This window comes from Erigeron canadensis, chromosome 5, assembly GCF_010389155.1.
Source record: "Erigeron canadensis isolate Cc75 chromosome 5, C_canadensis_v1, whole genome shotgun sequence".
Taxonomy (NCBI): domain Eukaryota; kingdom Viridiplantae; phylum Streptophyta; class Magnoliopsida; order Asterales; family Asteraceae; genus Erigeron; species Erigeron canadensis.
In genome coordinates, this window is record NC_057765.1 from 28,601,843 (window position 1) to 28,628,095 (window position 26,253).

General features: G+C 34.2%; 8 protein-coding genes across 9 annotated transcripts; 1 reads left to right on the plus strand and 7 right to left on the minus strand.

The window, feature by feature from the left end:
* Positions 1–3,923: 3,923 nt before the first annotated feature.
* Positions 3,924–5,195, minus strand: LOC122600578 (putative germin-like protein 2-2). The gene is made up of 2 exons (XM_043773318.1): positions 4,993–5,195; positions 3,924–4,739 (listed from the first exon to the last, which is right to left on the minus strand). Exons 1-2 carry the CDS (start codon positions 5,105–5,107, stop codon positions 4,204–4,206), a joined length of 651 nt encoding a protein of 216 aa, XP_043629253.1. The 5' UTR covers positions 5,108–5,195; the 3' UTR covers positions 3,924–4,203.
* A 1,473-nt stretch (positions 5,196–6,668) lies between these two features.
* LOC122602029 (putative germin-like protein 2-1) lies at positions 6,669–7,445 on the minus strand. The gene is made up of 2 exons (XM_043774762.1): positions 7,325–7,445; positions 6,669–7,234 (listed from the first exon to the last, which is right to left on the minus strand). The coding sequence occupies exons 1-2, from the start codon at positions 7,443–7,445 to the stop codon at positions 6,669–6,671; spliced, it is 687 nt and encodes a 228-aa protein (XP_043630697.1).
* A 919-nt stretch (positions 7,446–8,364) lies between these two features.
* LOC122600729 (putative germin-like protein 2-3) lies at positions 8,365–9,055 on the minus strand (the record flags this gene model as incomplete). The annotated part of the gene is made up of 1 exon (XM_043773483.1): positions 8,365–9,055. A coding segment is annotated over one exon (546 nt), but the record flags the coding sequence as incomplete, so codon positions are not given.
* Positions 9,056–14,122: 5,067 nt separating this feature from the next.
* LOC122600689 (putative germin-like protein 2-1) lies at positions 14,123–14,897 on the minus strand. The gene is made up of 2 exons (XM_043773443.1): positions 14,783–14,897; positions 14,123–14,658 (listed from the first exon to the last, which is right to left on the minus strand). The coding sequence occupies exons 1-2, from the start codon at positions 14,895–14,897 to the stop codon at positions 14,123–14,125; spliced, it is 651 nt and encodes a 216-aa protein (XP_043629378.1).
* Positions 14,898–16,436: 1,539 nt separating this feature from the next.
* On the minus strand, positions 16,437–17,197 carry LOC122600845 (putative germin-like protein 2-3). 2 transcript variants are annotated; one of them, XM_043773620.1, is made up of 2 exons: positions 17,089–17,197; positions 16,437–16,972 (listed from the first exon to the last, which is right to left on the minus strand). In XM_043773620.1, exons 1-2 carry the CDS (start codon positions 17,195–17,197, stop codon positions 16,437–16,439), a joined length of 645 nt encoding a protein of 214 aa, XP_043629555.1. The 2 variants fall into 2 exon arrangements, with proteins under 2 accessions (XP_043629555.1, XP_043629554.1); XM_043773619.1 differs by having other exon boundaries at positions 17,083–17,197.
* Positions 17,198–19,144: 1,947 nt separating this feature from the next.
* LOC122600713 (putative germin-like protein 2-1) lies at positions 19,145–20,169 on the minus strand. The gene is made up of 2 exons (XM_043773465.1): positions 20,052–20,169; positions 19,145–19,680 (listed from the first exon to the last, which is right to left on the minus strand). Exons 1-2 carry the CDS (start codon positions 20,164–20,166, stop codon positions 19,145–19,147), a joined length of 651 nt encoding a protein of 216 aa, XP_043629400.1. The 5' UTR covers positions 20,167–20,169.
* A 927-nt stretch (positions 20,170–21,096) lies between these two features.
* On the minus strand, positions 21,097–21,672 carry LOC122601499. Its single transcript, XM_043774254.1, has one exon. The coding sequence runs from the start codon at positions 21,670–21,672 to the stop codon at positions 21,097–21,099; it is 576 nt and encodes a 191-aa protein (XP_043630189.1).
* Positions 21,673–23,928: 2,256 nt separating this feature from the next.
* Positions 23,929–25,570, plus strand: LOC122599665 (probable membrane metalloprotease ARASP2, chloroplastic). The gene has a single exon (XM_043772210.1). It carries the CDS (start codon positions 23,982–23,984, stop codon positions 25,290–25,292), a length of 1,311 nt encoding a protein of 436 aa, XP_043628145.1. The 5' UTR covers positions 23,929–23,981; the 3' UTR covers positions 25,293–25,570.
* Positions 25,571–26,253: the final 683 nt, after the last annotated feature.

The window sequence follows — 26,253 nt, forward strand, 5'->3', positions numbered from 1 at the left end:
GTAACAAGACATCATCCATCTACCTTATGATTTAAGTAATCGATTTTCGGTTTTATGAATCCTATAAACCTATGTCAATGTTAGGATTTAGGGGTTTTTATTTTGGGGGAACCGACTGAGCAACGAAAATAAGAATAATAGATAAATAATAAAATCCACGTCAGTAAAAAGTTGCCACGTCATTAAAATTTTTCACGTCATCAGAGACACGTGTCAAATGTTGCTAATTACGTCAATAAATGAAAGGTCATTGCTAAAATCAAAAACTTTTAAAGATCACTGCTAATATCGTGAATTGGTCTAAAGGTGCTTTTTATTTTCTGCAGTTATCCCTATTGTTTATGCTAGTTTTTACTTTTTAAAAGACACATGAAAGTTAGTTTTGTTTAATCCTAGCTTTGTATATTGTATATACTTCGCATCCAGCGTTTTGTTATCGGTTTTTAATATAAACCCAACCACAACCATCAGATATTAACCCAAGTACCCAACCCAACCTAGCCCAGCCCATCAACCCAAAAAGCCCCTACTTCAACTCTTGAAACCCTAAACGAAACTCACACACCAAATTAGGATTTGTCCTTATAAATTCCTCACCGGCCTCCTCCCGAAAATAGATATCATCCATATTCTAAATTTCTAAAACTTTAAACATTTCTGATATGAATCTACTTATAGCAAGTTTAGTTTCTTTCATATAGGGGTTGAATATAAGGTGGTTGAATATCTAAATTGAGGTATAGAATCTCTTATATATAAATTTTTTAATTAATTAAATTTATGGTCTATGTGATTTATTTAGGGAATAGCTAAATAAAACATATAAGTTTATCCCATCTTAATCTTATCTTATCTTAATTTTATCTTAATTTATACTAAAAGCAACTGACTTAACCTTAATTGACTAACTACAGATGTCAATTTCTTGAAATTATCTATACTATTATATAAAAGAAATAACACTCCCTCTCATCAAATGTTGAAATGTAACCATGCGAATGTACAAGAATGCCTTTCCTTTTATTTCAATTAAAATGCATTCCTATTTAATTTATTTTCACAATTTCACTTCAATTGGATATCCACTTATATTGTTAATACGTGTATTTTTTGTTACTATTTTTGATATTTAAGTTACGGTATCATCGTGGTATCTCGCTTAATTAATTGTTCATTGATACTGTTTTTGGTAATTACGATATCGAACGCATTGTCAATGGTATATCCGCTGCAACGCGCGGGTACCATGCTAGTTTAAATTAACACATATCTAAGTTAGTTTACACTTATTATTGTTCTATTATCAATTCACACGTTAACTCAATTTAAAAATTTAATACTTTATTTCTGTCTACTAACAAAGTTAAATATTATTAAAAATTAGAGAGGTTGCAACAATGGAATTAATACGAATAAATATTTATATCAATATTTTATTTTATATTATTAAGTGTAATCTAACTAATTGTAATATTTCAAATCTGTAAAATCAGAATTTCGTTCAAATCACATAGATGGTGCGATTCAGGTGAAATCCCATGTATATTGTTAAATCACAACACACGAAATTATTAAAAACTCCACGAACCAGTTGTTACTTTTATTGTTTTTAACAACTATGACTAACGAAAATAAAATTACTTGTTTGCAAGATATCAATGAAAACTTGGTCAACTGTGTAATCAATGTTTTGTTTCTCTTGAAGAGTTTGTATAAAAAAAAAACTTCGTTACACCATCTAGCCTTAATATGATTTAACATTAATTATTTACATTCGAATATCTCAAATTCTTTTTAAGTATAATCTTACCTTTACTTATAATTATTTCTTTTTCATATATTAATTCTTACTAGATTTTAGACCCGTGTCCAACACTGGACACGGGATTTACGATATTATCAATATTAAATCTTTATACATTTAAGTCATAAATTATAATTTTGTAGAAATATGGTTTTAAGTGTTATATTTTGCAAGTTGTTGTACAATAATTATAGGTTCGTCACTGTCATTATTAGCCTAGACATATTGATGATATGTTTGTCGTAGTCATTCCACAAGGTACATGTTATATATAGTAATTTCTCTATTATAGAATATTTTGAAACCAGTTGTACTCATAATGTGATATTATTATGAAAAATATTTAAGAATTAAAATATAAACATACTTGTGATTCTGTACTTGATATTCAAGTATATGTATTTGATCATGATGCGGACCCAAAACACGCATAAGATTATTTTTAATCACATGTCCTATAATAATTTGATTACAGTTAGAATTGTTTCTATATTCTTTGATAACAATTAGTACTCTTGATTTGAAATTCCTATTGTATTTAAAAATGATGATGTTATATATCGTCATCTGTTATTATGTTTAGGATATGCATTTAGAGTTTAATTTATGTTTATACTAAATATTAAACTAAATATTAATATTTATAATTTATAAAAATCTAATCTAATATTTGTTAATAAGTTATTAGGTTTTGAAATAAATTTTGTAGACAATATTTCATATGTTGAACTTTTTTTAATTAATTAAATGATTGCAAATTTTAAAGAATTCTCTCAAATTGATGGCTAAAAATATATATAGATTAAGTATTCAGGGCTAAAAAGTGTAAATTATTGATAGAAAACAAAAAAGTGTAAATTAATGAGACTTTTTCTATAAATTAATATAAATATCAATATAATAATATATTTGGATAATGATCATCAAGATTTTTAATTTGTAGTTTATCTAAATGATGACATCATCAAAAGTCAATTTGATGAAATTGAATGATGTGATTAGTTAATAACTCATTAGTTCAACTGTCTTATAGTATATATTAAGATTAAGATATTGATGATGTTGTAAAATGTATTTAGCAAAAATATAAAATCTAGTTTATCTAATATACAACAAATAGTATAAAATTAGTATGTAAGGATTTCATACTTAAGCTTTGGTATAAGATAACTTTATATTCCTATTTTTCTATATCATTAATATTATATCTCATTTTTTTATTTGTTATTTTTATAAAATATAAATACTTGTTTTTTTCTGTTTAAAATCAAGGTATATACCTTGACTCATTTTTTTTTCATTCATTCCACAATTAATAAAAGTTGAAGAGACTAAAATAAGGGTATATAAAAATGGTCATCCCTTTCATTTGTTTTTCTTTCTTTGTAAATTGTGAAAGGTTGAACTGATTTCTCAATTTGCAATTATTTCCGTAATTACTTTCTAATCTCTCTTTGTAATAAGTTATTTAATTAGGGTTTTTACAACGAGAGATTAGAAAAAAATTACTGAAAGATATGGCAAATTAAGGATGTAGTTCGATCTTTTGCAGTTCAAAAAAATTAAATACAAATGAATGTGAAAGACCATTTTTATATTCTTTAATTTCAATCTTTCAATTTCTTTCATCGTGGAATGAATGAAAAACAAAAAAGTAAAAACTATATGCCTTGGGTGATGATCATCTAGCCTTTTCTTTTATCGGCAGAATTTTTGCCATAAGAGAAATAAAGTAAAAATAAATCCTAGCCCATAGAGTCCAACGCCTTGGCCCACTAGACAAGATATAATAGCCCAATAGGTAGTACCTACGTTATTTGCTAAAATATCAAGCTAAACCAAAAGAGTGACAAATGATGGTGTGCTACATTACTAGTTTAAGTCTTTTTTGGTTATATGTATGGAATAATGCAATTAAAAGGAAAGTTATCTTTTCAAATCTTCTTTGGTAAAAGTCACAAATTCTAGTATTTTGATGAATATATGTAAGATGTAACAAGTGAATAATGGCACTGCTACATATTTAAAAGATGATGCCATATACAATATTTGACAAGAATCAACCAAGCATCTATATTAACTGAGCCACAAGATTGGCCAGTTGACTTAATCGTTTCCATGAACCGAAGTGTCTCTCAATAGATTATAGTCATCGGTTAGACCGCTACAATGAGCAAAAAAAGGCTTGCCATCTCGGGGCAACCCTTAAACAAGGAAAAAACTTTTCAGATTAAAGAAAAAGAACCAAACTTCTGTTTTAGATGGAATAAATGAACAAAGAAATAAACAATCCGGACATTAACATTCAGTTCTGACACAAAAAATGAGATGTGAAGTCACATATGCAAACAAGTTATGCACAAGCTTTTTTTTTTCGGATTCTTCTTTTGGCGGTTGTTTTAGAACTTTGCCTTTATTTGATCTACCAACTGCTTGTCCACTTGGAAAGATTTAGCTAGAAATTCACCCGAAATTTGTGGGTTTGATCCAAAAACAGCATTCCCCATTGTTATAGCACCCGGGTTTTGACTACTTAATGCACCAATCACCACCGCATTGTTGTTTCCAACGTTACGTTGAAAGTGAACTAGTCCTATTGGGAAGACATACACATCACCCTTATATAGTACCTTAGTGATAAGACGATTCCCTGGATCTGAAGTAACAAAACCAACCTCTATGGAGCCTTCTATTACGGTGATGATCTCAGTGGCTCGTGGGTGAGTGTGAGGAGGGTTGATTCCCCAAGGTGCATAGTCAATGCGTATCATCGAGAGTCCTAATGTGTTGAGCCCAGGTAACTGAGCTACCGTCACTGGTGTCACCCTTGATCCCCAAGGGTTCGATGTGTTGGCCATAAGTTGTAGCCCACTAAAGTAGAAATCATTCGCTTGAACGTCCATTGGATTCTTGCACACCATGCCATTTACATAAACTGTAAATTAACATTCATTAGATTTTTTTTTAAGGAAAATTTGACTCAACGACATTGCCTATTCATATACCCAACTGCAATCCAAACGAATCCCATTTTGGGAAAACCCATGTCTCCTGTCTGGGAGTATTTTACTCACACTGGGATTTGAACCAAAACCTCTAAGTACCAAATCATCTATTGATGGTTGGTTAACATTTATTAGATAAAAATCACAATAAACCTCAAAGAAACATATGCTTTATATACATACCTGAGCTACCTGGATCAGCTACACAGAAATCTTGTAAGGGTTTGGGTTCGCAGGCAGAGGCCAAACAACAGAAAGCAAGGGCTAATAAACTGAAATGGGCTAACTGTTTTGCCATTACCAAATCGGTTATTGTATTTCCTATTTATTTGAATGAATACTTACAAGCTGGAACTAAACAAGAAAAATACAAAGGGCAGGCAATAGAAATTTGTGAGTGTTTAAGAAGTTGATTTTGAAATCCATATATATAGGTGTATACATGTATATTGTTAATTAAAATATTCAGATTTAAAAATTGCAGTCTTGGAGGACATGTCAAATTCATGATAAATGTTAGCATTTGCATGAACACATAAAAAGTATATACTATTACCAATTCCTGATCTTAAAGCAGCACTCGACGAATTCGGAAGCATGCCTTAGTGAGATCATATGACCCAAATGATGAGTATTCCCCTTAAGGACCAAAACTTTAAGTGATTTTACTTTACTAGACAATACATTATTATTAAAAATGGCATCATGTCTGCCTGTTGTTGCTGTATATTTGACCCGGTCAATCAAGCTCAAAGCTGTTGATGTACTCAATTTAGGATGCTTTTCTAGAGGACTTTATGTTTCATAATAATAATGTTGTTTCTGGTTTGCTAGATATTGTCCTATAGATTTTCTTTAATTTACTCGTAAGTATGGTGGTTCAGATTACATACCCCTGTCCGTAAACTTAGTATGCATGTATAATTCTGAATTGTAGAATACGGCCATGGTTAGCTCTCGGTGATACAACTTTAAAGGAAAAGTTGAAGAAACCTTTATCATATTGATTTCTTATATTGTTTATTAGTTAATATCATGTCAATGATTTGGTATCATTTTTGTCCTTGCACGCCTTGTGTATGGTCTCAAAGGTTTGATTGCAGCAATGTAAAATCTCATAAAGCTGTAGCAAAAAGGTGGGCAAATTCAACATCACATATGACCTATTTGATGCATTTTCCTTTTTTGTCTTGCAGAAATAAGATAGAGTGTGTATCTTTCTTGTTTTACTTGTTCTTACTAATCTGAGGTCATATATATTTAGACAAGTCAGTTAGATAAATAGCTAAGGGATACTAGATGATCATTGCTTTAGAGATTATATAGGGTTGCTCTCAGGAGTCATGGAAGTATTTGGAAACCAAAGGTCCTAGTGTGGAGCAAGGGTAAATCCGGGGTTTGGAAACCCAGACTTTTAAAGTGACATTCCTAGATTTGGAAACCAGGAAAAATTGCAAATTCTTTTGGAAAAACCCCTGTATTTACAGACAATTCAAAGTTACAATTTATTTATCCAACCCATTTGACATGTTCATTTTTCAAGCCTTTATTTTATTTTATATTTTTACATGTTTGACTTATTATAGATGAAACAATAATCCGAAAACCTATTCATAAGAGTCCTAAACCCAAATAGAGGAGTATAAGTTGTTTTTTTTTTTTTGAGAAAATATAGACGTATATATAACAATGTAAGATTCTGATATCATTGAGCATATAACAATTATTCGGGTATCATAAACTTGACAAATTCTCTAAATTTCTTTACATAAATATGAAATGGTCGTTTTTTTTTTTTGTTATTATCCACCACCTAGGGATCAAAGACTGCTTAAACATAGCTCCTAAGTGGCTAAGCTTCACACATGTGTCGATGACATCCTTTTTAGTCGCTTCACTGTTTTGTTGTCAACGTGAAATGCTTGAGACAGAAACTCAGTAGAAATCGGCGGAGTAGACCCAAATATCGAATTTGTAATGCTAATAACTCCAGGATTTTGACTGCTAAATGCAGCTATGGCACTTGCATTAGAATGACCCAAATTCCTTTGAAAATGAACGAGCCCGACTGGGAAAACAAACACATCACCTCGTTGAAGGACTCTGGTAATGAGTCGGTTTTGTGGGTCTGAAGTAATGAAGCCAACTTGAAGAGTTCCCTCTAAAACTGTAAGTATTTCAGTTGCTCGAGGGTGAGTGTGTGGCGGGTTAGCACCCCACATTGCATAGTCGATTCGCATCATTGAGATCCCAAGAGTGTTAAGCCCTGGTATCTGATATACGGTTACAGGGGTGATTCTGTATCCGTAAGAATTTCTTGTGTCAGCAGGAATGTGAAGCCCACTATAGAAAAAATCATCAGCTTGAACAAACATAGGGTTCTTGCAAGACATACCATTCACTCTAACTGCAACTAAACGAAAAAGTAAAGAAATTATAAACCGATACTATAAGATGATGCTAACATTGTTAATATAATTATAAAAAAATCATAAAAGTGTAACGAGCATTTAACCTATGTTCGATGAGTCTGCCACGCAGAAATCTTGCATGGGAGCCGGCTCAAATGAAAAAACGCCTAGTATTGAGAGATTGAACGTTGTTAACAAGATGAGGAAGATATTAGTTGTAGCCATGGTTCTACAAAAAAAAATTTCGCCTAATGTTTGGAGAACAAGAGTGATAAAGTGTTGAACTGAAGATGGATGTGTTAGATGAACATATGTGGTTGTATATGAATTACATTTATATATGTCAAGTATAGAAGAGAGATCATGCAAAAGGTCTTGAATCTTGGTGGTTAAGGACTATTTAGTTTACTATGTTAAGTCCATTATCTTATTTAAATCTTGAAAGAACTCAAGAATTGCCTGTAGTTCATTTGAAGATCATGATTCCTAAACATGTAGTATATGCCTATGCAGCCATGCTGCTATTGTCACTGATATTATAAAAAAAGCCACTTGATATACCATTTTAAGTATTTAACCAAAAATAATATTTTAAAAAAAAAACTCTATTTGGAGAAACTAACCAACCAAATCACATTGGCGGGTTAGTCTGGTGAAACTTAATTTTTTGGTAAAATGGTATATCAGGGATTTTGGTTACCCAAGTTGTTTCTCTTGTAATAATATATGCTAGGAAATAATGGGTCAGTGGTGGGATCAACTTTTGTAGTATCCTTATGATGTCTCCAACAATATGTCCTACACATTTATCATAGATTTACTTTCTTTTAGAGAATTTGTGGATTCATATAATGGTAATTCTAAACATTTGTAGACCATAAATGTTGCTCCGTATTTGGTTGATTATGTGGGTTGGGTAATGGGTAAAGTTATCTTATTAATATGTCTGGCCGGGTCGACTAGTCAGGTGACTTGCAAACAATTTTTTATAGATAGTTAATGTTCCTAATAGAATTACACACTAATAGCTTGTATCAAATTTTGGCAAGTTTGACCTGTTTGGGTTTTGGTTGACTTTTTACTCGTTTGACCCGTTAGTGATAAAACATAAACTAAATCTACTCATTCGGTAACTGAGGTTAAATAATAAATTAACTTACTTTTCATAGAAAAGCCAATGAATCAGAACATAACAAGAAAGATACAAATAATTCAATATGTAAGCTTTAGATGCACCCAAACAATCACACAAACATTAATAAGTTGTTTCTTTGGTAACCTTTTTTAGTCTAGAACTTTGTTTGCAGCATATCCACCACGCTTTTATCGACTTGGAATGCCTTGGCTAGAATATCTGCTGGAATTGGAGGGTTTGCGCCAAAAACAGCGTTTGCTATTGTTATGGCACCCGGGTTCTGACTGCTCAGTGCAGCAAGAGCCACTGTATATCCGTTACCCAAATTGCGTTGGAAATGAACAAGTCCCACTGGGAACACGAAAACATCACCCTTTTTTAGCACCTTGGTGATGAAACGGTTGTCAGGGTTAGATGTCACAAACCCAACTTCTAGGGTCCCTTCAAGAACAGTTAGGATCTCAGTGGCTCTTGGGTGAGTATGAGGGGGGTTGAGTCCCCATGGTGCGTAGTCAATCCGGACCATTGAGATTCCCAAAGTGTTTAGCCCTGGTAATTGGGTTGCGAAAACCGGGGTGACCCTTGATCCCACAGCGTTTGACGTGTTACCCCTAAGGTGCAGCCCACTGAAGAAGAAATCCTCTGCTTGAACTTGCATTGGGTTCTTGCATGCTACACCATTTACTTTCACTGCACAATAAATAAGATATTAATTTCGTCAACTAATACTAAGCTATATATCTATACAGTTAAATCAAGTTTAAAAAATCTTAACAAACTTTAAGTGGTTTTACTAAAGACAATACCTGAGTTGGTGGAATCTGCTACACAAAAATCTTGGAGAGGTGAAGGTTCGTAGGCTAAAGCGAGACAGCCAAAAGTTAGAGCTACAAAGCTCAACAGGACGAGTTTGTTCGACATTGCTTTTATATTTTTGATTAGGAACACAAATGAGATGTTTTTTTTTTGGATGGTGATACAAGCTGCTTTCATGCTCTCTCTTTATATAGAGGTAATCTGTATGGCTCTTCACCTGTTGTTTAGTGATTGTTTTTTTCATATATTCTGCATATTATCTATAAGGATTGCCGTCCAACGTGGGATCTTTAGATTATATGCATAGAGTATGGTGCTAGTCCTGGTAAGGAAATGGTCAGCCGGCTATTTAGCATTTGATTATATACTATTTTTGTAGAGTATCAAGAATTGGTTAATCTCAATTCTGGTATGTTAATTAAAGCATAAAATTGTCTGCTACTCCTAAACTTTAGACAGGGCGTGTACAAATGTATCAGAACACGCTAACTCCTAAACTTTGTTGCAGCTGCAAGCCTGTCATCTTCTCAAGTATAACCGTTCATATTATATGATTTGTAGCCGATGACTAAAAATGCCTCTTTATCTGGATTGTCTTGGTTAAATACTTTTATTCTTTTAAAATGACTAATCTTATTCTCATTCAATCTTTATTCTGTGATTAGTCTTTGTACCGGTTTAATAAGAAAGAAAAGATTATACAAGTTGATTAAACATGCATGGAATAAGGTCAAGGGACTAAGGTTGACAATATTGAGCGGACAAAAGAAGAGGGGCTAGTTTGTTATTTCTTCATAGTTTGGTGCTAGAAATAGTCACCAACAATTTCCCTTGTAGAATGGATTGCATGATAATCTTTGCTCCTTTTATGTGCAGATAACTTTATTTTAATGGTCGCCGCCACTATCAATAATTTGATTACACATGTCAAATTATATTTTTGAGAAAATAGTGTGAATATCCAAAAATCGCTTTAAATATATGATAATATCCAATTTTTTTTGAGTTTTTATAAAATACCCATAAAATCGCAAATCGCAAATGATTTGCGATTTGCGATCTGCTATTTGCGAATTTTGGATAAGGTTTTGGATAAGATTCTGAGATTTTTGTTGGATTTTCTGTACTTGTTACATATTTTTTGTTGTATAACATAAAAGATAAGAAAAATAGCATGAATCATTTCATTATTAATTCATTTTTCTTTCAAAGTTCTATCTAAAATATTCTTATGATTTCATGTAAGTAATTAGTGATGGAATCACCCGTTTGGATAGATTTATGTTATGCAGGGTCATGGGAGAATATAAATGGTAGTTTACATTATACACTAGAACCTCTTCATCATTCACTACAACTCTCCGTTAATAAGTTAACTTATAAAAAGTTAATTTTACGTGTTGCAAAAAAACTAAGTTTAAATGTTGAAAGTGAGTTGAGGTTAACTTAATCAAAAAATGGTAAAATTTACATGTTAAACGATAATGTAGATGTTGATCGATTCGATCATGAGTTATACTGGTGTTTCTGAAGATATTGATACATTGTATGTTGTTGTGCCTAGAAGTACTGAAATTGGATCTGGAACGGGAAGTAATCGACTAAGTTCTTCGACTCCTAGTATTGGTATTCACGATTCACAACAAAATAATTATCATCAAAATTTCATTGTTCCACAACAATTATAAATTTCTGATCATTTTCGTAGACAACCCATTCAATATTTGCAACATTTTCAAAATCCACAATTTTTTTTTATCTTAGTCCATACGATGATCTTGAAGATGATTAAGATTGGTTTTTTGGTGAAAGTAAACAAGAAGAATCAGTTCATGTCGAGGAACAAATCATTGATGATGATGACGACGTGGAGGATATTGTTGTGAAAGACACTATTGAACACCCTTTTTGTAATTCATGCAACCCAAAAGAAGAAGAATACGAAGATGGGGAAGAAGATGAAGAACTCCACGATGATAAAAAAAAAAAGAAGAAGAAGAAAGTTTGTGACAAGAAAGGTCGGGATTTTAAAGAGCCACACGAGTACTATTGGAATATGCCAGGATTACTTCCAATACCAGAAGAAGAATTGGTAAAGATACCTGCTGATTGTTACACCAAAGTTAATCGTATCAAGAAAGGTGATTGTTTCGATACAAAGGAAGACTTGAAGATAGCTTTATATACGAAATGTGTGGAAGACAACTATCAACTAGTTGTTTCAAGATCAGATAAACATCGTTTTGAAACAAAGTGTAAAATTGATCAAAAAGGTTGTACGTGGCATATGATGTAAAAGAGGGTAAAAGATTGTGAAATGTTTCAAGTCAGTACTTTCATTATTCAACATACTTGTTCAAGAACCCAAGTCTATCCTCACCATAGACAGGCAAACAAAAAGGTGTTTGGTGGATTTTTGGCTGAGTTGATGTTTGTAAAAGACGAACATGACGTAGACGGTGCAGAGAAAAGTCAACGTAGCATCCCTGGCCCCGCTCATGTAGATAAAATTCGACTGGAGTTCTTGCCCAAAGGGTGCTATCCTCAATTGTCTCTACCAACTTGAACCGATCATCCATATTGATTGTACTTTTGGGTAACTGATATGTGGTCCAATCAATTAGTTTGTATGTAACTAGCATCTCTATACTCTCTAAGAAATCGACAAATAACTCTTGGTTCATTAACAGGTACATATGGAACAGAAGGTGCCTGTGGAACGAGAGGTATCTCAGAAGCTAGAATGGGTTTTGGCTCACCACATTTAACATGGTCCTTAATATCAGGAGCTTCCTTTTTTCTTGTGACGTCGTTTGAAATGTCTTGTTGTGTATGGAGACCTTATTTGTTGTCCAACACGTTTGGGGCGTATACCCCGTTGTACAGAACGAACAACGAATGCAGACCGCTGGTCTGACTCAGAATAGCAAATATCATCCATGTCATCCATTTCCTGCAAATATTGGTGGAGGATGGTGGGAGCGATTTTAAGTGGGTGGTTTGCGATTTTGGATGATGACAGATAGGGTTTATAAGTTTTCGGGTCGGGCGGGTCGGAAATAGGCAGACTTGGCCCGATTTGCAAATATGGATCACAAATCGCAAATCAGACATTAATCGCAAATCTGATTTGCGATTTTGGTCAATTTGCGATTCTCCATTCTTGTTTGCGATTCTCCATTTCTGTTTGCGATTTTATGGGTATATTGTTAAAAGTAAAAAAAAAGTTGTGTATTTAATATATTTAAGATGTTTTTTTTTTTTTGGGTATTTAGGCTATTTTCTCTATATTTTTTAGGCATTATTAGCTTTCATTTGAATGGTTGCTTTATCAAAATCTCTATCTACTTTTTTGTCCACATATAGAAGTTTGTACAATGACAAACAATGACCATTTGACACTACAGAAAACACCAAGGAGCAAGTGATCTATATGAGGCAACATTCTCAAACTATCACGGATCCATAATTACATATGACGTTAGGAAGATTAATCGCATATTTAGGAGGATATGTCTATTATATGATGTAGATTATAAAGGGAATAAACACAAACGAAACTTGTTGATTTACACAAATGCCAGAAACACCTCTTTAAATTATCATTGATTAAAAGAATATAGAATAATCAAGGTGATTTTCACAAAACATAGATTGCATGTAGTGATTTGGGAGAGAAATTAATGATCAGGTTCTGGCATTAGAATAAATAGACCTAGAACTTTGAATGGGCCTAAAAAGACAAACGACCAAAATCTATTCCCCAAAGTTTAACAATATGGACTTTTTTTTATTCATGTGATCTTGGGCCTATGAAAACAAAAAGGCACACTTGGGCCCACATCCCTTTTCCCTCAATAGAAATAGGCAAATAGCTATGGACTAAGAATATAACATGAACACAAAACATGATCATATGACTGTCTTCCTTTCCCTGAAAGCAATGGCCATGCGTGCTGATGGGACTATTTTTAGGTACAAGTAAGTTAAAAGTTAGATATGTAGGTACATCCATCCACCAGACACACAATCCTTTGTGTACAAGAGTTGCTTTTTTTCTACTTCTATATATATAGCTGAAATTTAGGTAAATTAGACTAATAAGTAATCAATTTTACAATATGCACTTTCACTCTCATATACACAAACATATCCAAGGAAGACTAACATATGGTGAAGTGTTTAAATTTTGCAGGTATTGACAAATGCGGAGATATTGAGACGGCTCAATTAGAGAACAACATTGATTGACTTTGTGATTTTGATTGAGCCGTGTCAATATCTCTCCGTTTGTACATTCTTTTGGAAACATTATGTACTGCATTGAAGGTACTCAAATGGGGGCAAAGCAAGTACATTCATTATAGGAAAAAAAGTTCTTAAAAAAATTTTCAAACCGTAATTCAGGAATGTGAGAGCCCCATTTTTGCAACACAACGAAACCAAACACCATTTTTGGAAAAAAGTTCCGATATACAGCAGTTCACAGAAGCATACCTCGAAGGCTTCAAAATACAGACAAGAAATATAGTCAAAAACCAAAGGTAATTCTCATATAGTCATATCTATATGGTTACTTGGAGGCAAATTTTCAAGTGACATGTATTATAATGTGATTAGAATTCTGTTCTTGCATATTATACATAGTTAGAACAGAATATAGCCTCTTATGTGTACATGATAATGATGAAGAAAATATGAAATCTTTTATGCACTTACATTGTGGTGAAATTTGACTCATATATATAAGAGAGGTTTACATATGATCAACTCAAGTTAAACATGAATTATGAGACCTTAAACAAAGAATAAGAGTCTATTGTGGTGATTATAGAATTAAATAAATTTTTTAAAATAACAATAAATTAAATATGGAAAGCTTGTAGACAATTAATCACATGAACAAAAACTGTATTTTTTTTGGGGGGTAATTTGAATCGTTGCTGTTCCTTTAGAACTTTGTTTGCAGTATCTCCACCACGCTTTTATCCACTTGGAATGCCCTGGCTAGAATATCCGATGGAATTGGAGGATTTGCACCAAAAACAGCATTTGCAATTGTTATGGCACCTGGGTTCTGACTGCTCAATGCAGCAAGAGCCACTGCATATCCGTTACCAATATTGCGTTGGAAATGAACAAGTCCCACTGGGAACACGAAAACGTCACCCTTTTTCAGAACCTTGGTGATAAAACGGTTATCAGGGTTAGATGTCACAAATCCAACTTCTAGGGTCCCTTCAAGAACAGTTATGATCTCAGTGGCTCTTGGGTGAGTGTGAGGAGGATTGAGTCCCCATGGTGCGTAGTCAATTCGAACCATTGAGATTCCCAAAGTGTTTAGCCCTGGTAGCTGAGTCGCAAAGACTGGGGTCACCCTTGATCCCACAGCGTTTGACGTGTTACCCATGAGGTGTAGCCCACTGAAGAAGAAATCCTCTGCTTGAACTTGCATTGGGTTCTTGCATGCTACACCATTAACTTTCACTGCACATTATTTACAACATTCCATTATAAACATCGAATAACAGTCTATTTGTAGTTAAAAACTTGATTAATAAGAATCTTTTATCAGATTTTTTTCAATGAATAATAATGCTAAACACAATACCTGAGTTGTTGGGATCTGCTACACAGAAATCTTGAAGAGGTGAAGGCTCGTACGCCAAGGCAAGGCAGCTGAAAGTAAGAGCTAATGCGGTGAATAAGATGAGTTTGTTCGACATCTCTATAAAGTTTTGATAGGAACACTAATGAGTTGGTTTTTGATGGTGCAAAAACAGTAGCTTTCTGGCTTAATATATAGGGAGCTATTCTGCATGGTTCTTGCATAATAAGATACTACTATTGCCGTCCGACGTGGAATCTGTCAGCAAATCAATAAACTAGTAAAGTAATGTTTGTCTTGATAAGGAAATGGTCAGCCGGCTTTTTCAGAATTTAGTACTCAATTATGGTGCGAAGAATTGGTCTATGACTATGCTCATGTAATCATATGAAATTTTGTGCAATGTAATTGTTAATTTTATAAGATTATTGATATAGAACACTTTATCTAAATAGCATCTTGGCGTCGGAATGACCGCATGGTCTTGGGGATCTCTAGGCTTCTTGGCTTTCATGTGGTTCAATGCCCTGAACTCCTGAATTAGTAATGAATCTTGCATACTCTATTTAGTTACTCCATCAGATTAATCACCCATTCCTTATGAGCGCTCAAAAGCAGTGGCATTTTTTCATGATGACAAGACACAAAGAATATATGGTGGACTATAACAACATGTACACAAAACATGATCCTCTGACTTGTCTTCATGGCGTCGAAAGCAATGAAAAATATTTATGAAACCAGTTGTATAGGACTCAGACGTATAGGTACACCCACACAATAGACAATCTCTTGTGTAGAAAATTTATTTCTTCCTCCTCTTTGTAGATACCATAAACAGAAACTGTTTGAGATAATCAATCTATTTTATGCTTTCTCTCATTCGCTTATGAACACATACAAAGGCACGCTCACACTAACTGGAAAACAAACGTAGGGTCAAGTATTTGAGACTTGAAGGTAGAGACAAATTTAGATATATTGAGACAGTTCAATCTAAAGAGAAAGCTAATTATTAAACAACTTTAAAATTTTGGTCAACTGTGCTCGCCATGCAATATCTATACATTTGTACATTCTCTCAAAAAAATTTACATATAAATTTGTATTGCGGGGGAAAGCAGACAATTAGTATCTTTAAGTATGTTTTGTTGATGAGGCAAGGCATGTACATCAATATGACACATTTTCTTGATTTTACTAGATGTAAACCTTTCTAGGCTAAGGTTGTCATAGAGTACTATTACTATGACATGGTGTGACTTTTTTTATTTTAATAAATTTATCAGTTTAATCTATGATATATAGTTGTTTTCATTGCTGTTATCATTCTAGATCACTTGACGTAAGAAGGTTGATCTTCTAATAAATCCTTTTTCGATCAGCAGTGATGGATGATATAGTATATTGACATATTCGATCTTAGTTCATAATGAAAGAAAGTTATAATAGGATTTGGAAACCTTATCACAAATTTAGATAAAAGTACATTTAGGCCACCTTCAAATCGAAATATACAACAAGCTCTTCTTTTCAATACGGAAGAAAACACACAAAGAATTTAGAATGGAAGTTGTAGAACACAAGCCAATAAATGAATTCCAAAATCACTTGAACACCAATGGTAAATGTTTTGTCATTCTGAATCTTTGTTACTCTAGAACTTTGCTTGTAGTTGATCAACCACAGTTCTATCCACTTGGAATGCCTTGGCAAGAATATCTGATGGAATTGGAGGATTTGCACCAAAAACAGCGTTTGCGATTGTTATGGCACCTGGGTTTTGACTGCTTAATGCAGCAATTGCCACAGCATTTCCATTACCGATATTGCGTTGGAAATGAACAAGTCCTACTGGGAACACGAATACATCACCCTTTTTTAGCACCTTCGTGATGAAACGATTATCTGGGTTAGAAGTCACAAATCCAACTTCTAGGCTCCCTTCAAGAACAGTTAGGATCTCAGTGGCTCTTGGGTGAGTATGAGGGGGGTTGAGTCCCCATGGTGCGTAGTCAATCCGAACCATTGAGATTCCCAAAGTATTTAGCCCAGGTAATTGGGTTGCAAAGACTGTGGTCACCCTTGATCCCACAGTGTTTGACGTGTTACCCCTGATGTGTAGCCCGCTAAAGAAGAAATCCTCTGCTTGAACTTGCATCGGGTTCTTGCAAGCAACGCCATTTAGTTTCACTGCATGTTTGTTGTGAATTCATTAGACAAAAAAAAAATCTATAGATTGTTAAACCTTTTATCTATTTACCAATGAGTAACTTTGTTAAAGACTATTGACTATACTATACCTGAGCTGTTGGGATCAGCTACGCAAAAATCTTGGAGGGGTTTAGGCTCATAGGCTAAGGCTATACAGCCAAAGGTAAGAGCTACAACGGTAAACAGGATGAGGTTGTTTGCCATTTCTTTTGATTCTCTGAATATGAACACAAGTAAGATGTTTTTGATTGTGAAGACAGCTGCTATGTGGCTCCATATATATAAAGGTTATCTGCATGGTTCTCAAATCTGTTGTTTATTGTTTTGTGTCTTTCTACATATTAAAATACTGTTAAACAAAAAAAGGGTTTGCCGTCTAATGCATATTAGTCACTGCATGTTGGAGATTCATCATTTTAGTATAGTAGAACTTTTGATATGGAAGTGGTCAGCCGGCTTTGACTGTTTAGTACTAGTTATTTTGTAATGCCAAGAATTGGTCAGTCTGAATTCTTATATGTGAGAGCATAAATTTGCCTGTAATATTATTCTAAATGCTATTCTTACAAAATTATTTGCTTAGACCTTAACATGATTAGCATCTTGGGGTGGCGGCATCCAAATTTGTTAGTATGATTATGCAGGATGAAGTACCCACGCTTAGATCTTATATTATATTGCAAACCTGTCTCAAGGCTTACAAATGTCCCCTGCATAAATAAAGTTTCCTAGACGTGTGAATGAAACATATGATTGTATCAAAAACTGAATATGACGTAGGCCTTTTTTGTTTATATACTGGGAATATTCAAGCTTGAATCATTTGGAATTTGGGATGTCCTGCCTAATCACCCAATGTGTAGTGTGCAGATTGTGAAGCTTTTTCTGTATGTTGTTGTGTGATTTAATACACCCTCACAATGTAAACATGAAATTTTTGCTTTTTGCAAAATGTAAAACTTCGATACCAAGTCCCAACACTCGTATGATTAAGACATTATGGCGGTTAGTATGATAATATAAAAAGACGGAAAATGATACCGACAAGAATATTGCATTGAAAGCAACGGCCCTCTGTGATGGCCGATGGGACCTGATAAAGGTATAAGTAAGTTAAGAGTTAATTAGATACTATACGTAAGTACATCCATCCAACAACAACATAATCTTTTTTTTTTTGCTGTGTCGGTGGTGATACCTTGTTGTTGACCCATGTTGCTTTATGTGCTGGTTCCAGTCTTGTGTCCCCCGAAACTTGTATGGCTTTGTATCAAAAACATCACAAAGTGAAAACCGGTGGCTCAGCCTTCGACGATGAGGTTTTTTCTTTTGTCTTGGGTCACCGTAATCGGCACAAGTTTTTCTCAACCTTTTTGCATGCTAAAGTTTTCGGGATGAGTCTAGATATAGTATTTTGTTGATTATCTAGATTTTGTAACTGTACTTTGTAATTTGATCACTAGCAATTTGCTAGCAGTCGTTGTTATTATTATATATTTCTGTTGCCGTTAAAAAAAAAACATAATTATTTGTGTACAAGAGTTGCTTATTTCCCTTCCTATATGGATACAATTTTGGTAGAACAGAATAATAAGCTCTCTCTCTCTCTCTCTCTCACACACACACACACACACACACACACACTCACACGCATACGCAGATGAAATTGGTAAGTGTTAAGCATCAATTAGCTTTGTGAATTTGATTGAGCCGTGCCAATATATTTCCCTTTGTGCATTGTCTTGGCATCTTTATGCAGGAAATAAAGAAGATTTACCTTGAGTCATTTTAACATGTTTTCTATGTTCTACTGGATACAAGATATGCAGCATTTCTCGAAGTTTTGTTTCACAGCAGCTCATGAGATGAAATCCAGACAGGTTTAAGACAAATTCCTTGTTTAAATGTAATATCAGTGTTATCATCAAGGCTTTGAATCAATTTGCATCATAAGTGTTCACATGTAGATCTTGAATTCATATACAATAAGCTGTCGATTCTACTTAATAAACAAGGAGACTTTTCATTGAAAAATTAAAGAATTGGAACTTAAAAAGGTAAGGTACACGTGTACAAGAAGAATTCAGAATGAAATTAAACGATTACTCAAACATGAACACCAAAGGTTATGTCAGCAGAACTGCTGTTCCTTTAGAACTTTGTTTGCAGTATCTCCACCATGCTTTTATCCACTTGGAATGCCCTGGCTAGAATATCCGATGGAATTGGAGGATTTGCACCAAAAACAGCATTTGCAATTGTTATGGCACCTGGGTTCTGACTGCTCAATGCAGCAAGAGCCACTGCATATCCGTTACCAATATTGCGTTGGAAATGAACAAGTCCCACTGGGAACACGAAAACGTCACCCTTTTTCAGAACCTTGGTGATAAAACGGTTATCAGGGTTAGATGTCACAAATCCAACTTCTAGGGTCCCTTCAAGAACAGTTATGATCTCAGTGGCTCTTGGGTGAGTGTGAGGAGGATTGAGTCCCCATGGTGCGTAGTCAATTCGAACCATTGAGATTCCCAAAGTGTTTAGCCCTGGTAGCTGAGTCGCAAAGACTGGGGTCACCCTTGATCCCACAGCGTTTGACGTGTTACCCATGAGGTGTAGCCCACTGAAGAAGAAATCCTCTGCTTGAACTTGCATTGGGTTCTTGCATGCTACACCATTAACTTTCACTGCACATCAAATGTAATACAAGTAATTCATTAAACTTTCTACATTATTATTTTTAAAAAAAAAAGAAAAAAACTTGTATTATTATTGTAATAATAATGTATTGCGCTTAAGCATTAGTTTTTTTTTTTTTGGTTTATATTTGTTTTGAAAATTGCCAGGAAAGTTTTTGATAGATAACCCAACCCATTTCAACTCATCCTAAAAACATGACCCATTGCATTGCAACTATAAACCGTTTTAACCCATTACCCAACCCACCCGTCTTGCAACCTCTTTGCCTAACTGCCTAACGCATGCTATATGTCTATAAACAAAAACCCCAACAGATATTTAGCAATGAATACTTTTGTTAAAAACTTAAATTCAATACCTGAGCTGTTGGGATCAGCTACACAAAAATCTTGGAGGGGACTAGGTTCATAGGCTAAAGCAAGGCAGCCAAGCGTGAGAGCTAAAACGCTGCATAGCATGATTTTGTTCGACATCGCTAATAAGTTTTTTGAAATGGGACACAATTGAGATGTTTTGAATGGTGTAGTAATAGTTACTTTGTGGCTCTATATTTATAGTGGACATGGTTCTGTCATTTAGCAAATGTTTTTTGTGTCTTAATTTCCTCATAATAATGATGTATGATAGATATTATATCTAAGAATTGCCGTCTAAAGTGTTGATAATCATTCGTAATGGAATATTAAGCAGCTGAATCTGGATAAGGAGGAGGTGAGCCTGCATTCTATAACTTGGTTATGATTCTTTTTTTTTATTGCCAAGAATTGGTCAATATCAGTTCTTATATTATTTTAGCACAAAATTATCTGTTATTTCTTGTTAAGGTAGGAAATGGTCAAGTGTAAAACCCTTACTATTATTAACTCTTCTTTTTTTTTTTTTATGTGAATTAATCTATATCTATATTTTTATACTACTTTATAAAATAAACTACCCTTTTTAAATAACTAAGATTTTGAAATGACCATATTATCCCTTTTATTTATTCACTGGTTTAAACATATTCATGTATATACCTATAGTACCCTTAATGAAATAAATTAAAACATATTCATGTGTGGACATCCGTTTAGTATAATAATATGGGTGTGGTTGGGTTGACGCACGAGACACACTATATTTATCATATTTTAAACATCTTAGACCATCCCCATTGGATAAAAACTCTCTGTTCGATCCAACAAAAAGTAAAGGTCGTATATATATGACCGCAATTACGGTCTAGTACACAAGTACAAGGATTAATTAACATCAAAATTACACCACTCCTCCCAATTAATGCTACCTTGTTTCATTCTACATTTGTAAAAAAGAAATCCTATACACTTGATTTCCTGAAACACCTTAGTAAAATTAATCGTTGCTTGTTCGAATACCTTTTAATTCCTTGCTTTCCATATGCTCTAACAAGCAATGAATATAATACCCTTAAATATTTTGCTTTTCCTCTTGCTGAACCCGACTTTAGTAAACAGCTCCACAAGATCTTTAATTGATGACACAACAAATGGACTTACCTTGCACCAACTTGCAATTCTTCCCCACACTTCAATCGCTATTTGACAGTGACATAGAAGATGTACTATTGTCTCCTCATAAGCCTCGCATAACCCACAATTTAACATCCCAAAAAAGCAATTACGACTTTGTAGTGCTTTATATGTAGGTATACGATCCATAGATGCTCGCCACATGAAAATATTGCATTTTTTTGGTATCTCTCTAGCCCATTTGAAAAGAAATCTTCCGCTCTTGTCCATGGAGCTTCGTATAAAGCCTTTAACACTTTTGACGGAAAACTCCTCGTTCTTCTTCCCTAACCATACCCATCTATCGGGAGATGACGATATGCGAGCTCCTTCCAATAGAGAACTGAATCTTACCCATTCCTCGCTCTCTTCCAACGTGAACAATCTCGAAAACCATTCAGGAGCTCCTACAAACCTCTTATAATCCATGCAGAATCGATCACGCACCATGCATCTTTTATCGCTCTCGATCTTGAAAATCAAAGGGAATAGATCTTTCAAGCAACTGTCATTTAACCAAGGATCCAACCAAAATCGAATTTTATCCCCATTGCCACAAACCCCTTTAATTAAACTAGATATATACACCTTTACCCGCTACCTTGAAGTTTTCCACACTAGTAATTAAATTCTTCCACACTCCCGGATTTGATGCGCATACCGGATGGTTGGTGATATATAATAATGCCACTTAATGCCATGTGAGACTGTGAGAGTGCATCTACAAACCATTTCACATCCAATGCTACACGTATCAATGATTAAATTATAATTATGTATGTATATATGTATTTATTTATTTTGCCTTTTCAAATAATAATTAAATTATTAAATCTATAATATAGTATATTGTAAAATGAGTTATTTATTTTGTTAAAATATTTATTCATCTAATTACTCTATATAATGATACATAACATAGTCTTAAAATAAAAATAAAATATTTCTAAATTTTTTTAAGAGTAAATTACACTTTTCGTCCCTGAAGTTGGCACGTTTTTCACTTTTCGTCTTTTAAGTGAAAAAATTACAATTTTGACCTTAAAGTTGGTAGATTTTTTCAATCATCGTCCCTCGCAAAATGTCGTTAAGTTTCAGCCGTTAAGTCGGACACGTGCAAAACACGTGAGGGACTGAAACTGCAAAAAATAACAAGTTCAGGGACAAAAACTGAAATTTACTTTTCCGTTGTCATCATCTTCATCTTCTCCGGCTGACTTTCACCGGAAAACTTAAAATGCCGATATCTTAGCATTTTAAGTTTTCCGGCAAATTTTCCGACGAAAGTCAGCCGGAGAAGATGAAGATGATGACAACAGAAAAGTAAATTTCTGTTTTTGTCCCTGAACTTGTCATTTTTTGCAGTTTCAGTCCCTCACGTGTTTTGCACGTGTCTGACTTAATGGCTGAAACTTAACGACGTTTGGCGAGGGACGATGATTGAAAAAATCTGCCAACTTTAAGGTCAAAATTGTAATTTTTTCACTTAAGGGACGAAAAGTGAAAAACGTGACAACTTCAGGGACGAAAAATGTAATTTACTCTTTTTTTTAAATACAATACCTTAGTCATAAATTATTATTATTTATAGGTTTTTTTTCTAACAGTCGTCAGTATTCGACATCAGGAAATACCTCACCATATAATAGTAAAGTCTTGCATGTACTCTAGACTACGAGATGTAAAACATAAGCCGTTACAGATGGTTCAAAGTAAAAATCTCGCGGACATGTCACTTTAGAGAGTCAAACCCATGATCTGAGTTAAAACCAGGGATGACTCCAACCAATTGAGCTAGTTTTCATTGTCATTTTTATAGTAAAAAATAGTTTGGTTATGTTATTAATAGGAGTATGAATGTTAGATTTAGTTGGGTTGAATAAGGTTGGATTTTTTTTTTTTATAAATTTTTTATTTTAAAACATATCAATGAAACCATGTAATAATTAAAGAATATAAATGTTATTTGGTATATGTCGATGTAGGGATGAGGAAAAAAAAACCGAAACCCCTGACCCGACCCGCCCGAAGGGCTAACGGCCCGGGTCACGGGTCAAGTTTTTGTTGCATTTTCGGGTCACGGTTTGCGCGAGTCGGGCCGGCCGGCCCGGGTCAAGCAAAAAATCGAAAAAAGGTGAAGGAAACCCGTGACCCGTCTGCTACCCGTCCGAACCCGACCCGACCTGAACCATCGCGGTCCGGGTCACGGTTCTGATTTTCTTGTATTTATGGGTCGCGGGTCGGGCCATTTGCACATCCCTATGTCGATGATATCGCAAAAATTATATACGATGAATTATCTATATTCCCTTATAATATAATCTGGGAGTTCTTAATTCAAAATTTTTTTTTCTATTCAAAATATTTTTGCACACAAAAAAAACTCTACACGTTCCTCAATAATCACCATTTAACCGTCACAATACGCTGACATCTAGTGTCTTAGACGTACACCTATCTATCGTAGTGAAATTACCTTGAAAACATGCCAAACTATTTCAGGCAAGTCTTCATATCCAAACACCTAAAGCCCATGAGCCAAATAGGCCTAAATGGCTAAACCATCAAAATATCATTATGAACAAAATCAGCCAAAAATCCATGAATGGCCAATTAAGACATGTCACTCACTTCCCATCCACATACCCAAATACAAAAATTATCCAAATACTCTTTCTTCTCCTTTTTCTGATTCTTTATGTTCATTAAAAAGACACAACCTATCATCTCAATTTTCAAAAAAACACACAAACATCATCATGTTAACAAATCTTTCACCTTTTTCAACAATTAATTACCTTCATTACAACAACAAACCCAAATCCCATTTTCCACTTTTACCATCTTCAAATCTTGGATGTTTAAATGAAAAGATTAAATACCCTTTTGGCAAAAGTGGAATTAAATACCCATATGAAAACAAGAAAAAGTTTCAAACTTTAGCATTATCTGACTTTGGTTTTGGTGGGTTTGAAAGTGCACAATCTGTAGTTGAAGCTGTGTCAGTTTTGACTGCAATTATAGTTGTTCATGAAAGTGGTCATTTTTTAGCTGCTTCACTTCAAGGAATTCATGTAAGTAAATTTGCTATTGGTTTTGGGCCTATTTTAGCTAAATTTAATGCTAATAATGTTGAGTATTCATTAAGAGCATTTCCTTTAGGTGGTTTTGTTGGTTTTCCTGATAATGATCCTGATAGTGATATCCCAATTGATGATGTAAATCTGTTGAAAAATAGGCCTATTTTGGATAGGATTTTTGTTATTTCAGCTGGTGTGATTGCCAATATAGTTTTTGCATATGTTATTATTTTTGCGCAAATTGTATTTGTTGGATTGCCTGTACAAGAATCTTTCCCTGGTGTGATTGTACCCGAGGTTCGGCCCTTTTCGGCTGCTTCCCGAGACGGGTTGCTAGCCGGTGATGTTATTCTTTCGGTTAATGATGTTGAGTTGCCTAAAAGTATCCCGAATTCAGTTTCACAAGTTGTTGATGTCATCAAGAAAAATCCTAAATCGACGGTGTTGTTTAAGGTAGATAGAGGGGGGAAAGATTTTTTAGTCAAGGTTACCCCAGATAAGAATCTTGATGGTAGTGGTCGAATCGGGGTTCAATTAGCCCCAAATGTTAAAATTTTGAAAGAAAAACCGAAAGATGTTTTAGAAGCTTTTAGTTTCACAGGGCGTGAATTTTGGGGTTTGACGTTTAATGTTGTGGATAGTTTGAAGCAGACTTTTCTTAACTTTTCACAATCTGCAAGCAAGGTTTCGGGTCCTGTTGCTATTATAGCTGTAGGTGCAGAAGTTGCAAAGTCGAATATCGATGGATTGTATCAGTTTGCAGCCATTTTGAATCTTAATCTTGCGGTGATTAATCTTCTTCCTTTGCCTGCTTTAGATGGGGGTTCTTTGGCGTTAATCCTTGTTGAGGCGATAAGAGGTGGGCGAAAGCTCCCGTTAGAAGTAGAGCAAGGGATAATGTCATCTGGGATTACACTTGTTTTCGGTCTTGGTCTTTTCCTTATTATTCGGGACACACTAAATTTGGACTTTATTAAGGATTTGTTGTAATTCATTTCGAGAATGATTCAGCTATGTGATCGATTTGGGAATCTTCATCAGCAATAGTACAAACTCCTTATGCTGCTCGATATGAGTCCAATCAAATCAGGTACCACTTTGGTCCGCACTTGTACTATTTGTGTTGTATCAATTCGCATGTTCCTTCAATTTGGTTTGTTTTATACATTCCTTGTTCATAACTTGAAATTCATTATACTAGAATTGGAGATAGAACAAGATACCTCACAAAGTTTAATTCATGTTTATACTCGTATTACATAACCAAATTCATTAGCAATATCGATAAGTTTAGAATCTGTATTATGCTCGAAATTGTAGTGAGAATTTTTATCTCAGATACTTACGAATGGATCATATGGATTGTGTTTTATCTGAAATGGGTCAAATAGAAAAGTTTACCCTGAAACAAGAAACAGGTTAACCGAGTTGAAGTAACTTGAAGTCTATTTAAAGTCATACAATCAGAACCCATTTTGACATGCGACCCTACCAGCTCAATCTGCTATCTCCATTTGAAATTTTCTGCTTTCAAATGTATCAAGTAGTGTTATTTTGTCTGTTTTTTAATTCCCTAAGAGTTCACCTGCTGTCATTTGCTAAAACTTGATCTGAGCTACCAAATCTTTATATAAGACTGGACTGAACCTGTGTAGTGACTAGTGAGGTAGCCTTGTCCATTGTAGAATTACTACCCTTATCTATGATTTCAAGTCTGTTCGAGTTAAAACAGTTCTACAACTAGTTGTTACATCAGTAGTCAAGTAGAAGCAGATCAGAAGTCGCCCAAAGTTTAATCAAATACTTACTACCTTCTAAATCATTTTATGAATTAATAGTTTTGTAGTTGGTAATGGTTAAGATTGTAAATTCGAAGAACTGGATCTTTTTTTTTTCCAACTTCTAAGAGTCGTCTCTAACAAAAGTTGTCTCAACCAACCAAAAAAGATTA

Bases quoted from the DNA above. Each gene is read 5' to 3' on its own strand.
- LOC122600713 (XM_043773465.1), bottom strand. From the start codon at position 20,166: ATGTCGAACAAAATCATGCTATGCAGCGTTTTAGCTCTCACGCTTGGC. The intron at 19,681-20,051 runs GTATTGAATTTA...TTTGATGTGCAG, and splicing joins AGCTGATCCCAACAGCTCAG to TGAAAGTTAATGGTGTAGCA.
- LOC122600845 (XM_043773619.1), bottom strand. From the start codon at position 17,197: ATGGCAAACAACCTCATCCTGTTTACCGTTGTAGCTCTTACCTTTGGC. The intron at 16,973-17,082 runs GTATAGTATAGT...ACAAACATGCAG, and splicing joins AGCTGATCCCAACAGCTCAG to TGAAACTAAATGGCGTTGCT.
- LOC122601499 (XM_043774254.1), bottom strand. From the start codon at position 21,672: ATGGTGCGTGATCGATTCTGCATGGATTATAAGAGGTTTGTAGGAGCT.
- LOC122599665 (XM_043772210.1), top strand. From the start codon at position 23,982: ATGTTAACAAATCTTTCACCTTTTTCAACAATTAATTACCTTCATTAC.
- LOC122602029 (XM_043774762.1), bottom strand. From the start codon at position 7,445: ATGGCTACAACTAATATCTTCCTCATCTTGTTAACAACGTTCAATCTC. The intron at 7,235-7,324 runs GTTAAATGCTCG...TAATTTCTTTAC, and splicing joins GGCAGACTCATCGAACATAG to TTTTTCGTTTAGTTGCAGTT.
- LOC122600578 (XM_043773318.1), bottom strand. From the start codon at position 5,107: ATGGCAAAACAGTTAGCCCATTTCAGTTTATTAGCCCTTGCTTTCTGT. The intron at 4,740-4,992 runs GTATGTATATAA...GTTAATTTACAG, and splicing joins AGCTGATCCAGGTAGCTCAG to TTTATGTAAATGGCATGGTG.
- LOC122600689 (XM_043773443.1), bottom strand. From the start codon at position 14,897: ATGTCGAACAAACTCATCTTATTCACCGCATTAGCTCTTACTTTCAGC. The intron at 14,659-14,782 runs GTATTGTGTTTA...AATAATGTGCAG, and splicing joins AGCAGATCCCAACAACTCAG to TGAAAGTTAATGGTGTAGCA.